The following is a 13,439-nucleotide window of genomic DNA, read 5'->3' on the forward strand; positions in this document are numbered from 1 at the left end:
TGTACAATTTATAAGTAAATACATTGTTTTCTTGTTACTCACTCATTTAAAAAGATAAACTTTTGGCAGCTTTAGTTTGAAAGTGGTCCGGAAGTGAATGTGTGACGTAACAAGATTTCCTCGGGAACATCTGCCGTCAACGCTAGATATCTTCCCTTAAGGTAAGAATAAGAATATAAAACATTTAGAAAAATTAGTAGATGCATAATTCTTACACTAGCATAAATTAATATCCTGGGGTGGGGGTAGAAATATAAAAGAATACGTTTTGTAATTTTTTTAACGGCATTCGACGATGATAAATAGCAAGTTAGCTTATTTGGGTAACACAATGAATCGCCAAATGCGCGTGTTTGTTAAAATTAATAAACCCGTTAAATGCTAATGTTTGTATGTTTACGTCCAAACTACCAGCAGTAAAAATTAAAAGTAATATGAAGAGCCTAGAGAGACGCATTTTATGGTTAGCTGTGTTGCACTTAGCAAATGTTAGCTAACAACTGACGAACAACATAAAGGCGTTGTCGGTGTTATTAACTGTGTGTAGATTCGTTAATTTTCCCCGTGAAACTTGTGAGGAAAAACAGTTAACGCAAACTATTTTTTACAAAATATAAATAAATGTAATGATTCCATTTTTTGCTGTTTCTTGCTGTAGCATAATGCTCACAGACACAGTGTAATAAACATCAAACTTTCCTTTTTTGAGTTTGAAATGATTGAATGTTTTGAGTGAGAGGTGTGACCTAATGATGATGCACCTCAAAATTAAGGAAGAAAGGTTTTTTCTTTGCTGATTGTTTGCTTGTGTCATCTTTTGTTCCCATTGCTGCTAAGAACAAAAGATACACTGATCATTGGGACATTTATTGACTGTTTTTTCTTATCAACTTCTTTGTTATTGGCACCTGGTCCAAAGAAAGTGCAGGAACCTGCATTTAAAAGTTATTTCAAAAACTGACTTGGTCAAAGTCTTTAACCCTTGTGCTATCTTAGATGACCTCACCCTTGAATTGACGTGTTCTCCCTACCATGACAAAGGTGGATGAAGGTGGAAAGATTTTATGTAATCCATGGACACCAGTGAAGATCACAAATCATTGAAGAAAAAAGGTTCAGAGCACTGTCTAGTGGGTCTAGATGACCCAACTCCCAATGTTAAAGTGCCTAGGATAGCACAAGGGTTACAAGGAGAAATGAATCAGGTTCAAGGTGTACCTTTTGAGTTTTAAGTTGGATGTGACATGTACAACAACCTAAACATATCTGCAGATTCAAAGACTACTACCCATGTGAGCCAAAACTAGCCATGTCTAATAAACTGATATATATTTTTAAAGTTCTGTTCCAGATTGTGGCAGACTCAACTCAACTAGGAGCCATGGCCAACTCATCCATAGAAATAATATCCAACATTTTGGAGCAAGCAGCAAAAATAGCAGAAGAGCAGGTGGATGCGAAGTTGAGCCAGCTGAATGAAATGGATGAAGACGAGTTGGAGAAACTCAAAGAGAAGAGACTAGAGGCACTGAAGAAAGCACAGAAACAAAAGCAGGTGAGTCTAATGTTCTCTGAATCTGTATTTGTTTGTAAGAATATGGCACCTTTACTTTGAAACCATAAGTTCTGTATGTTTTCAAAATGTTTATGTATTTTATAAAATATTGAAAAAGTCTGCTTCTCTAAATACGATTTCCTTTTAAAAAATTAACATTTTAGAAAAGCAGCACTTGAACATTTCAAAGAATTTCATAAAGTGGATTATTTTACCCACTTTTTCTTTTAAGCGTAAAAATAAACAAGGGAGAATGTCCGACTTTGCAGAAGCAACTGGTTCACGCATCAGCGTCCATTAACATCTGATAATGGACAGCTTGAAGTGCATTATTCCAATTATACTTTGATCATTTACAAAAGCGATAAATATTTAATCAGTTATTAGTACTTTAATTTAGTTATTTTTAGGTGTATGTTTATCTTTAGATTTTTCATTAGAAGCGTACTTTTTGATGCGCGTTGCCATGGTAATAGCTACAGAGTCTGCACCGATCTCGCTCTGCAGCAGCAGAGAAAAGTATCATTTCAGAGGGAACGTTTACCTCTTCCCACTTGTTTTTGTCCAAATGATGAAGCAAAATCTTCTGCCAAAGAAACAAAGTCCACAAGTAGTTTCCTAAATCCTATATGAAAGAAATACCCACCATTCACTCTCACCATTAAATCAATTTTTAAATTAATTTATAATTAAACGATTTCTAAACTTGTGTTTCATGTTTCTGTTGTCCCAACTAACTGGCGTTGAGGCCAGCAGAGTGGTATTGAACATTTAGGCTATGTGACCAGAACTCCTGTTTTGGGTGTCCGTCATCACTTTTTAAAGGACCCCCTGCAGCCAATCAGAACTGAGTGTTTACCCAGACACTGGAATAATAAAATATAAATCATGATAAAAAGTTATTACAGTTTAGGGCTGCACGATATGAGGAAAACTCGCGATATGCGATATTGGTGATTAATATTGCGATAACGATATCATTTGCGGTATATAAACAAATATCAAACCAACCAAAATCATAATTTCCATTTCAATGCAACAGTATAAAAATTATACTCCAAATGACCCTTGTCGACATAGGAAGCAAACAGCAAACATAAAAGGGCTCATTTGATTGATCAAAAACGTAAACGTGTCCTTCCGATTGGTTAAATGCACAAAGGGATTTATTTCATTTATTCAATATTTCAAGCTGCCATGAGTTTGTTTTAGCACATTTAACCCTTGTGCTATCTTAGATGATCCCCCCCCCTACCTCCCTACCATGACAAAGGTGGATAAAGGTGGAAAGATTTCATGTAATCCATGGACACCAGTGAAGATCACAAATCATTGAAGAAAAAAGGTTCAGAGCACTGTCTAGTGCAGGGGTGGGCAATTCCAGGCCTCGAGGGCCGGTGTGTCTGCATGATTTCCAGATAGTCTTGCCCTACTCATGATTGATTACCTGGTTCAGGTGTGTCCAGCCAATAATCTTGCCCTACTCATGGCTGATTACCTGGTTCAGGTGTGTCCAGCCAATTAGAACATGCCAGAGCAGGGTATGCTGGAAAAGATGCAGGAATGCGGCCCTCAGTGCCCACCTCTGGTCTAGTGGGTCTAGATGACCCCACTCCCAATGTTAAAGTGCCTAGGATAGCACAAGGGTCAAGGTAACCATTTATTGCGATTTTTGCCGTCTTTTGCGGTATGCATATTGCACAGCTTGATGTCGCGATAACGATAAATTTGCGGTATATTGTGCAGGCCTATTACAGTTGAATCTAATAGACTTTTTTTTAAATGATTGATTGTATTAATTGATTCAATTCATAATCATGAACCAAGAAGGAAAGTTGTGCCTACATTTAAGCAGCTGTAACTGGTGCAAGTCTAGAAGAAGCAGACCTTTTAGTTTTTGTGCGTTTTGAAAATGTTTTGTTTTAGTTTAATCTCTCTTTTAGGAAACTCACATTTGTCTTATTTAATAAGAGAAAATGGCCAAACTATGACTGCAAACATCTTGTAGCCAATGCATATGGATTAAATTATCTAATTTCTGAAGTGATCAATTATTAATCTGCTCCTGTGTCATTCTCTGACTGACATCAGCTCAAATTTTAAATGCTGCTCTGCAAAAAACCCAGCAAAATAAAACTATCTAAATCTGGATAATTAGTGTAGATTTGTGATTTTTTTTTTTTTTTTTTTTTTTTCCTGAAATGGGTAATATTCATGTCTGACAGTTAGAAAAATGATAAGATTGTAAATAATTTGATGTTTTTTTCCTTTTAGGAGTGGTTGGCTAAAGGCCACGGTGAGTATAGAGAGATCGCCAGTGAGAAAGACTTCTTCGGCGAGGTGAAGGAGAGCAAGAATGTCGTCTGCCATTTCTACAAGAGTTCAACCTTCAGGTATAATTACAGCTACATAAGAAACACCCACCTGAGGAAAGATTTTAACGCTAACATTAAGTGCATTTTAAAAGAATTTCTAAGTTTTGGGGAAAAAAAGTTTAAACTTTGAAATTTGAGATGATATTAAAGACCCATGCCATCATCTTTTCGTCTTGTTTTAAAGCGTTCCCATTGGTCTTAACTATAATGATGCCGCTTTTATTCAAATGGAGCGGAGCAGGGAGTGTATTTTCTACGTCACAATTAGGCTCTTTTTCAACCATCATTTTGTCGTTTGCTCTCGATTCACAAAGATTTGATTGAGGATAATCTCAGAATATGATGTTTTGAGCTCAATTTTCTTCAAATATGTCATCCATCTTCAAAAAAATGACCCGACATGTTAAAAAGACCAAAATTACAATTTTCATCAGTTTGCCTTTAAATTCTTTGCACAGCAAAGGAATGAGACCGTTTTTATAATACAAGTAAACCAAAATCCAGAATCAGTTAGTCAAATTTCACTAAGGCATAACTTAAAGACTAAACAAATTCTGTTAATCAACTAAATTAGAACTAAATATTTGAAACATTCAATAGTAAATAAAATGACTGTAAAAGGTTACATTGTCATTGGGAAAAATGACAATACTCTAAACTTTTGTGAAAGTTTGTATTGCTTCATTCATATATATATATAAATATATATAACAAATCAAAAAACATTTGTTTCCTCCGTTAATCTGCAGATGCAAGATCCTGGACAAACATTTGGCCATACTGGCAAAGAAGCACGTTGAGACAAAGTTTTTCAAACTGAATGCAGAAAAGGCCCCTTTCCTGACAGAGAGGCTGCGCATCAAAGTCATTCCCACGCTGGCGCTGCTCATTGACGGAAAGTCTAAGGATTATGTGGTTGGATTCACTGACCTGGGAAACACGGACGAGTTTTCAACGGAAATGCTGGAATGGAGACTTGGATGCGCCGATGTTATCAACTACAGGTGAGATGGGCAGAATCTGGAATAAAAAGGGTTGTGGTGCTATAGATAGGACTAACGCTGTCATTTTATTCTTCCAGCGGTAACCTGATGGAGCCTCCAACAGCAGCACAGAAATCAGGCACGAAGTTCTCTAAAGTTGAGAAGAGAAGCATCAGAGGGCGAGCCTGCGAGTCTGATTCAGACTCTGGAGAGGACTGAAAACTCAAAAGCCGCTTTTCTTCTACCTCAGCATTAGGTCGAACGGAAAGCTCTTCCCAAGTTATTTCCTTATTAGCATTTCATTTCCTTTTGAGTGGATATATTTCGTCAGTCTTGTCCTTGAGCCACCATTGTAACACGTGTGCCAATGTTAAATGTGTTCAGGATTTTGCATCAGTATAATTTTTTGTATGAAAAGAATTTGACAAATCTTGACTTTGTTAATGTATTTCAGTAACAAATCCAGGCTTCAGGAGCTTCTGCTCTGCTCTGCTCACCTGATTCAGGTCATCAGCAGCAGATGTGATTAGGAATCAGCACCCCCAATTGTGAGAAATCCGCCTTGAATCATTTTTGATTAAATGACTAAGATGCAGAAAGAACGTCTGCAGTTTTTTTTGTTGATAAAGTTAATCTTTTCCTTAAGTTATTTCCTCTCCAATCACTAAGCAGCAGCATGACTCAGAATATAATAAGCTTTTGTAGTGTTGAGCATATATTTGCTTGATTTTGCAGTTTGATTCTCCACCCCCCTGTAAGTTCTAAATAAACATTCATGTTCCTGTCTCTTTTTAATACCTTATTGAGGAGACACATCCAGCCCACATGTTATAATAGCTTCTATTCAAGTTTATACCTCTGTTAACCTTTGATAAGACATTCAGAGAAATGTCTAAATGTGGACGTCTTAACTTATTGATGTTTCGGATTCAACGTTTTTTTCTGGTCTTTTTCTGGTCTTGGTAAAATATACCAAATCATTTTCCTAACTTTGAAAAATGTATTCATGATGTCACTCATGTCAATTAAATGTTTCAAACATCAACTAGTGCAGACTTGCTGTGGAAAATAAACATTTTTATAATTTAACAGCTTTGTGTAGATAATTGGTACTCAATTTTTAATTTTGTATCCAATTCTAAAATATACAGATATTAAGGATCATGCTGGCATTACATAGAAATTTCTCAAATCATTATTTTCACACTACAGCAAAACCAAAAACTTTATTTTTTAAGCAACTTTTGAACACTGGATCACAAAGCGACGACGAAGCTAAGACTCGCTGATTCGGGCGACCGGTTGGAGAAGGCGCCGCACTATCAGCTCGCCCTTGCTGTTGAGGAAGGCGTCGGCCATGTCCTGCTCAGCGGGCAGCCCATAGGGAGTCTGCAGAGGCTGGATCCTGAAGGAGCACAGACACCAAAATGACTTAACATTGGACAATTTTAACCGCTTGCTTTAGTGCAGGAATCTTACCTCACAAGATGCTTCACAAACTTTAGTTGGCTGTTGACTGCAGGTGTGTTTTTGTGAATTACTGGTACATGTGCCTATAAGCAAGACATTTGGACAAAATTGTAAGACAAAAAAAAAAAAAAAGAATGATCTGGAATCTGTCAGTTAAAAACCCTTTGGAAGCCCAATATCAAGACTGTGTTGTGAAACAGGTACCGGTACATAAACAATTATTTGAGGAGTGGATGTCTTGAGAGCCACTAAAATGCAAGCGTTCGCTCCACCCACGACTGAATCCTCACCTTTTGGAGGCCGAGGTGTTTCACCATCTCCTTCTCCCAGTACGGCCTGCGCATGGTGCTCTTCACCCGAGTCACTATGTGCAGTTTGTGGGGTTGGTCTGGGTCACCACCATATTTGTCGTGCTCTTTTGATCTCTCAGCAAACACCTGGAAAGAGTTCAAAGACGTCTGATTGGATCTACTTTATGAAAAGAAAAACCCAAACCCCCTGCAAGATCTGCTCCGTATTAATGAATGATACATTTACTTATTTATATTTAACAATATGTATGGTTTTTTTCTCTCTCTGTCTTTCAATGCACATTATTTTCTATTCTAACTGAATGTGTGAATTGTTTCCTTCAGCCTGGAACACAACTCATCTTGGACATTTACTCTGAGTCAGACATATTCACCAGCTTGAGGCTCAACAGAAAAGAGTGCATGTCAGAAAGCGAATGACAGACATAAAAGCTTTTTCTTTCTTATTCGTTTCTCTCAGACTTAACACTCTCTGGGCTTGCATGCCCTCACTCATGTTCAAGTTTATCTGCAGATTAAATGCTTCAGAAAATACTCTCATCTTGGCTATAAGTAACATTAGATTTAGTGCCATGCGCTTCCAGTCAAATTTATGGAAACACTGGAGGGACTGTCTTTTTATTTGTCATAGCAACTGATGTTTTTATGGTGTGGTATGTATATGTAATCTTATTATCTTGGTATTTATTCTTATCCTTTTTAATTAATTTATTGTTTATTAACTATATACTGTACCTCAACTTGTGTATTCTTGACACTGTGTATTTTTTTTAAATTATTGGGTCTGTGTATTCCTTTTTACTGATTGGACCATGTGTCTGTAATAAATTATATCTATCCATCTTATTCTTACCTCTTTGAGGATCCTTGCTTTCCTAAAGGTGCTGCGTGCTGACACAAGCCATCCACGCGGGGACAGAACTGCTGCCTTCAGGGACTGTCATGTAAAAAAGAGATGTCATTTTTTTCTGATTTATTAAATTTGAAAGATAAACAAAGTAAATCGTAAATAAGATTTTACTTTTCATAGTGAACTATAGTCATTTACCCAAAGACGCAGTCTAAGTTGACCTAAATACTGCTTTGCTCGTCTCTAAAGCCCTGTGTTACGATTTTGTTGTTCTTTAATGAGCTTGGAAATAAAAATGGGTTATATCAAATTTTTTGACTGTAGAAAAAAAAATTGGTGATCATTATCAAAGGTGAATTTATTGAAACCAGTTCTGCACTTACCTTCGCCGGTAAAAAGCTGACAGCTGACATGATGAATGCTGGGAAACAACAATATCACACCAAGGTTACTGTCCCGAAACCCGCCAAATTACTGCTTATTTCGATCGTAATGAAGCGACTCTTCTGTCATAATACTACAACTAAAACCACAAGGCTAGAATTTTAAATATATATATATACCTAAATAGAAGTAAATTCTTGAACACACGTTTGTCTAGTTTCATTTACGTCTAAACCGGAAATGCTTCTGGTGTTACATTTAAATGGTACCGATACGAAGAAACAGATATCGATATTTTCCGCAACTACGCAATGATTTTAGAAGTGTGGGTAATTTTTGAGCCAAAAAATACCGAGACGGTTAGAATTTAATTTAAAATAAATATTTAACAACTAATCCTACAATGTTTCTGAAATATAAACCGTGTTTTATTTTATTGTCGAACTGTTGTGTTTCTCCTGGACTTATTTTGGTGGTACACTGGGAGCTTTCCATCAGGTTCCGACCGTTTTAAAGCACCTTAGTTACATTAAATTTATGGAAAGTCAGAATGACACAAAATCATGTTGCTGGCATGGAGGCGTCCGCCGTCTCCGTCTTGAAGCGGGCGGTGGAGCTGGACCAAAACGGCCGCTTCCAGGAGTCCCTTGTCTGCTACCAGGAGGGCATCCAGCTTCTGATGGATGTGCTGAAAGGTCTCCTCTCATTTTCACAACAATAATATACATTTTCTAAATGCTAATAGTCATTTTTATTGTTTTCCTTGTGATCAGCGGTAAAGGAAGAGACAAAACGAGGACATTTCAGAGAAAGGATCAAAGGCTACATGGACAGAGCAGAGCAGATCAAAGCTCACGTTAACCAGATGAAAGAAGGTAAATAATAATGATCCAGCTGTTTTTGAGGCAACCTACTCCTTTCTTTTGCTTGTGGGTAAAATGACCTTAATATTCGTGTAAAGAATTAGCAAAGATAAATTAGATATTAGTTTCCAAACAGATTGATCCAACAACCTGAAAGGACATTTAATATGACATTTGAGGTACAACTCTAATGACATTTTTGTTTTTAACATGTTCTTGTGGTATTTTTCTGATGGAGGACATATATTATAGAAATAAAGCTCAAAATTGCACATCTGAGTATTTCTTTATTTAAATTGTTGTGATTCAGGAGCAAATGAAAAATGCAATTTGAAAATCGATTGTATTTAGGTAAAAAATAGATTGGGCGGACTGCAAGCTTTCATACTCAATTAAGCTTCTTTTGATGATCTTTTCATCTTAAAAAGTTTACATGAAACCAATAGTTTAATAACATTCATTTGGATTTGGAATTGATTTATTTCAAGCAATTAAAACAATAAATATCGAAGAAAGACAAGCAAAAGATATGTATGACTATTCATATATCAAACTCTAGGCGATTAATTGTGACTTGACTGGAAAAAAAATATAGATGTGACTTTAATCAGTAAGTTTAATGAATTGCTTGAAAGGGAGTGGGATAATTTAATAATAATAATATATTAAATAATAATTTAAAATAAATATTTAACATCTAATCCTACAATGTACCTGAAATATAAACCGTGTTTTATTTTATTGTTGAACTGTTGTGTTTCTCCTGGACTTATTTTGGTGGTACACTGGGAGCTTTCCATCAGGTTCAGACAGTTTTTAAAGCACCTTAGTTACATTAAATTTACGGAAAGTCAGAATGACACAAAATCATGTTGCTGGCATGGAGGCATCCGCCGTCTCCGTCTTGACCCTCTTCGTGGTCCATCTGCATGCTATACAAAGGTGCGCTGGCGCAGGTCATCTAAGGTGCTCGGCTGCATTGACCTCAGTAACCTCTCGAGATGTGTGTGTATCCTGTGTTGTTGTTTGTCTGACCTTCTTCATCGAGATGTACTGGAACTGAGTTTCTCCTTGTTGGGATTAATAAAGTTTTCATTCATTTTTTCATTCTTTAAAGCAAATTTATATAATCCTACCCCTAATAGAATTTACTTTTGGACTTCAGTATCGGACTTTCCCAAACTTACATTTTAAGCGTTCTTCTTTTTTCATCTTTTACCATTCCCTCTCTGGATAGATGGGAAATACCACGAAGAAATAAAAATCGCAGAGGATTCCACCGGTTACAGCTATGAGGTTCTTTTCAAGCCGTACATCAGCAGCGCTCTGACAGAGGTCTGGGTGGAGGATCCATACATCCGGCACACTCACCAAGTATGAAAACTCCTCTCTATCACTGTTTTTGTGCTTTTTAGGATCATCATTTTTATTGAGGCTTTCATTGTTGTTATTATTGTTTTAATTTATAAATCCAAAGATGAAACCAGTGTGATAGACTGCACTGACCAACTGACCAAAGATTTTAACCACAAAAACCATCAACGGAGCTTAATCCTTAACTTTGTTTTTATCTCAACAACTGTTTCTTAAAGTTTTCAAACACTTGTTTGTACATTTTTAAATTTCACTGAATGATTTCAGTATTCAGGCAAAGCTTAAAAACCCCAAATGATGCATATTTATTCAAAACATTTAAAGTGTTAAAACATGATTTTGTTGGGAACACGAGTCTTTAACATGAATATTACAAAATTGTAGTTTTTTTATATAAAGTTCAAGATCCTTTCCATTCATAATAAAGAAAACTCTCAAATATTGATTTAAATGAACAACAATTGTTAATATGTTGATACTGGTTGTACATTAAAAGCAATTTCCCCATTGTTGGATTCATAAAGACCTTATTATTTCTTTCTTATTTCTAAATTACTTAGGGTAAAAAACGTTACTTCTTAGATTCGTTATTAATCTTAGTTTTTTCTTTTTTGTTCAATATGCTTTAAAATTGTCACAAGAGTAAAACACGGAGGCCGTCTTGTAAACTGCACTACATGCTTTTATTGCACCGAGCCCCTCTGTCACTTCCCCAGTTGTACAACTTCCTGCGCTTCTGTGAGATGCTGCTGAAAGCCCCCTGCAAGGTGAAACAGATCCACCTTCTCACATCACAAGATGAGGTAAGTCACTTTGTTTCCTAAATCGGCAAAAGTTTCTTTTGTTTCAGTTTGTTTTTAGAGATTATCGTTGTGTCCTGCAGGCCAACAGCAGCCAGCAGAGCAGTGCTCTGGCTGAGCTGAAGGACAGCCTCAGCACTCAGGGAGTCGATCTGGATCTGCAGTATTCCTCCACCATCCATGACCGGGAGATCAGGTCTTCCCTTCAATGACATTAGTTACACTCTTTTGTTTTCTACACCTTTTATAGGCTGAATTTTAAGGACTTGGCTTCAAAAAAATAATTTACTACTTTGAGGGAACCTTTTTTTAAAATATTTGAATGTCACTTTCAGGGATCCGTACAACATAAACAAGACTAATAAACGAGACTTTGTTCTTAGGTTTGACAATGGCTGGATCATTAAAATTGGAAGAGGACTAGATTACTTCAAGAGACCTAAGGTGGGATTTCAGCACAGAAAATGACTGCTGTCTATTCTTTTTGTCTTTTACTGTGAACGGGTATAACAAGCTCCGATCCTCTTATACCTTTCAGGGAAGATTCTCTGTGGGATATTGTGACTACGACCTCAGGCAGTGCCAGGAGACCACCGTAGACATTTTCCACACCAAGCACACCAAATCTCTATGAAACTTTAAAAGCTTAAGGTGTTTTTTTTTTCAAACGTGTGTTTATATAAATATGCAAAAAAAAAAAGCAGGGATGCATATTATCTAATAGTGCCTTCAGTTCATTTGCAGGGCTTGGACTCATAATCAGGGTTTACTTTTCAGATCTGGAATGGGTGAAACGTTAACCGCGACATTACATTTTTTTATACTTTTGTACTTTGTGGGCTTCTCCTGTTTCTTCTTGCACTTCTGATGTTATTTAACTATATTCATTTGCAAAATGGCACTTTTAGATGTTAAAGATTTTAAAGAATTAGGTGTTGTAAATAAATTAGAGCATTTTTTTTGTGTAGAAAACAAACCGTTATAAGCTTTCATGATACCACAAACATTTCTGTTGTAATTTTTTGCATAATCTTTTAACTATAACATCAAAATAATCCCAGGTTATAGAATTTGTAAAAAGCAAAGTAGCTTAAAAAAAACTCACTCCAAATATTAATTCTACTAGGGTGACATCAGCTAAATTGGGCCACATTTTGGTGAATTGCTTGGGATACTGAGAAAAAATAATGTATGACATTTGATATTGTTTATTTCTATATATACATTTGTTTTTTATTAACGTATCAACCAACAGTTACCAATATGTCAGGGCACTCAGATGATATACACTGATGTTTAAAAAAAGTTCAGTCTGACATTCAGTCAGCAACTAACAGAAAATCCTATAAAAGATTAAAGCAGTGAGAAGCTGATGATGTCTGCAGTGTCTACAACCAGAAAAGGTTCCAAAATTAGTTCCAGATGTATGTTTGGATTTGTGCAGGGGTTGCACAGGTGGTAAAAACCTCAAAGCTGGTTCAAATCCCAGCTGGGTTTTTCAGTTGGTTGTTCTCCTCATTCGTTTGTGGGTTTTCACTGGATTTCTCCCACTGTCCAAAAATACGCTTTATAGGTTGATTGGTGACTAAATGAGCCCTTTGTTGTGAATGTGTGTGGGTGTGTGTGTGTGTGTGTGTGTGTGAGATTGTCCCTGATGTATCTAAGATTGGCTCCCGCGAAAAAAACCCTGACCCTGAACAGGACAAAGATGGATTTATAGATGGATAACAAACACATTTTAATCAAATTTTATTGTTTTAGTCAAGATAAAATCATTTTCTATGGAAGAACAACGCTGTTCATGAAATCTCAATTGAGAGGTGGACTCCGACACTTCACGCAGGGATGGGATCGGATTATCTTTCAGCCTTAATCTCGATATACTCGGTCTTTATCTGGTGACCGAGTGGAAGACAAAATAATCCATGTGGAAACCTCCTGAAGAGACACTGATATGGCATCCTTTAGCTGAATGTGTTGTGTTTTTCGTTGTTAGGTGGATACAAGGGTTGCCATGCAGGAAGCGGAGTGCCAAAAATATACTATATAGTAGAATATAAATGCAGATAAAGAAACCTCATATTTTTCATGCATGTGCAGATCAGAGAAACTGGTCTCATTGACACAAGGCCGGTATATTTACGTGACGGAGAGACGGCTGCAGCGAGATGAATGAATGTGGATGCAATGTCAACTCCTGCTGTCCTCCCTGCCTCCCTCCCTCCCTCCCACTGACTGTAGCCCAGTGGCCTACATAGCTCTTCAGTAAGGGAATACTATGCTGTATGAATGTGCAAGACAGCTGCAACACAAAATAATCCACAAAACAAAAGAAATAAATCGGCAAGCAAACTGAGTTTTAATTAGAAATGATAAGGACAAAACTTTGGCTGCAGCAGCTGAACTTTAATTTAAAGGAAATCCAAGAAGATTTTTTAAAAATATTTTACTCTTCAAAATTTTAAAGTAATAAT

At 36.6% G+C, this 13,439-nt stretch overlaps 3 protein-coding genes across 4 annotated transcripts; 2 read left to right on the forward strand and 1 right to left on the reverse strand.

Annotated features, from left to right (window-relative positions):
* The first annotated feature begins 27 nt into the window (after nt 1-27).
* Nucleotides 28-5,958, forward strand: txndc9 (thioredoxin domain containing 9). Its single transcript, XM_004081475.4, has 5 exons — nt 28-161; nt 1,341-1,555; nt 3,830-3,948; nt 4,680-4,934; nt 5,012-5,958. The coding sequence occupies exons 2-5, from the start codon at nt 1,382-1,384 to the stop codon at nt 5,130-5,132; spliced, it is 669 nt and encodes a 222-aa protein (XP_004081523.1). The 5' UTR covers nt 28-161; nt 1,341-1,381; the 3' UTR covers nt 5,133-5,958.
* Nucleotides 5,959-6,105: 147 nt separating this feature from the next.
* Nucleotides 6,106-8,191, reverse strand: mrpl30 (mitochondrial ribosomal protein L30). 2 transcript variants are annotated; one of them, XM_011489362.3, is made up of 6 exons: nt 8,108-8,191; nt 7,928-7,965; nt 7,548-7,631; nt 6,674-6,820; nt 6,393-6,466; nt 6,106-6,318 (listed from the first exon to the last, which is right to left on the reverse strand). In XM_011489362.3, exons 2-6 carry the CDS (start codon nt 7,955-7,957, stop codon nt 6,189-6,191), a joined length of 465 nt encoding a protein of 154 aa, XP_011487664.1. In that variant the 5' UTR covers nt 7,958-7,965; nt 8,108-8,191; the 3' UTR covers nt 6,106-6,188. The 2 variants fall into 2 exon arrangements, with proteins under 2 accessions (XP_011487664.1, XP_004081524.1); XM_004081476.4 differs by having other exon boundaries at nt 7,928-8,184.
* Nucleotides 8,192-8,378: 187 nt separating this feature from the next.
* Nucleotides 8,379-12,338, forward strand: mitd1 (microtubule interacting and trafficking domain containing 1). Its single transcript, XM_004081477.4, has 7 exons — nt 8,379-8,623; nt 8,702-8,803; nt 10,029-10,165; nt 10,882-10,968; nt 11,049-11,161; nt 11,349-11,409; nt 11,504-12,338. Exons 1-7 carry the CDS (start codon nt 8,479-8,481, stop codon nt 11,597-11,599), a joined length of 741 nt encoding a protein of 246 aa, XP_004081525.1. The 5' UTR covers nt 8,379-8,478; the 3' UTR covers nt 11,600-12,338.
* Nucleotides 12,339-13,439: the final 1,101 nt, after the last annotated feature.

This window comes from Oryzias latipes, chromosome 21 (genome assembly GCF_002234675.1).
Source record: "Oryzias latipes chromosome 21, ASM223467v1".
In the NCBI taxonomy this organism is placed as follows: Eukaryota; Metazoa; Chordata; class Actinopteri; order Beloniformes; family Adrianichthyidae; genus Oryzias; species Oryzias latipes.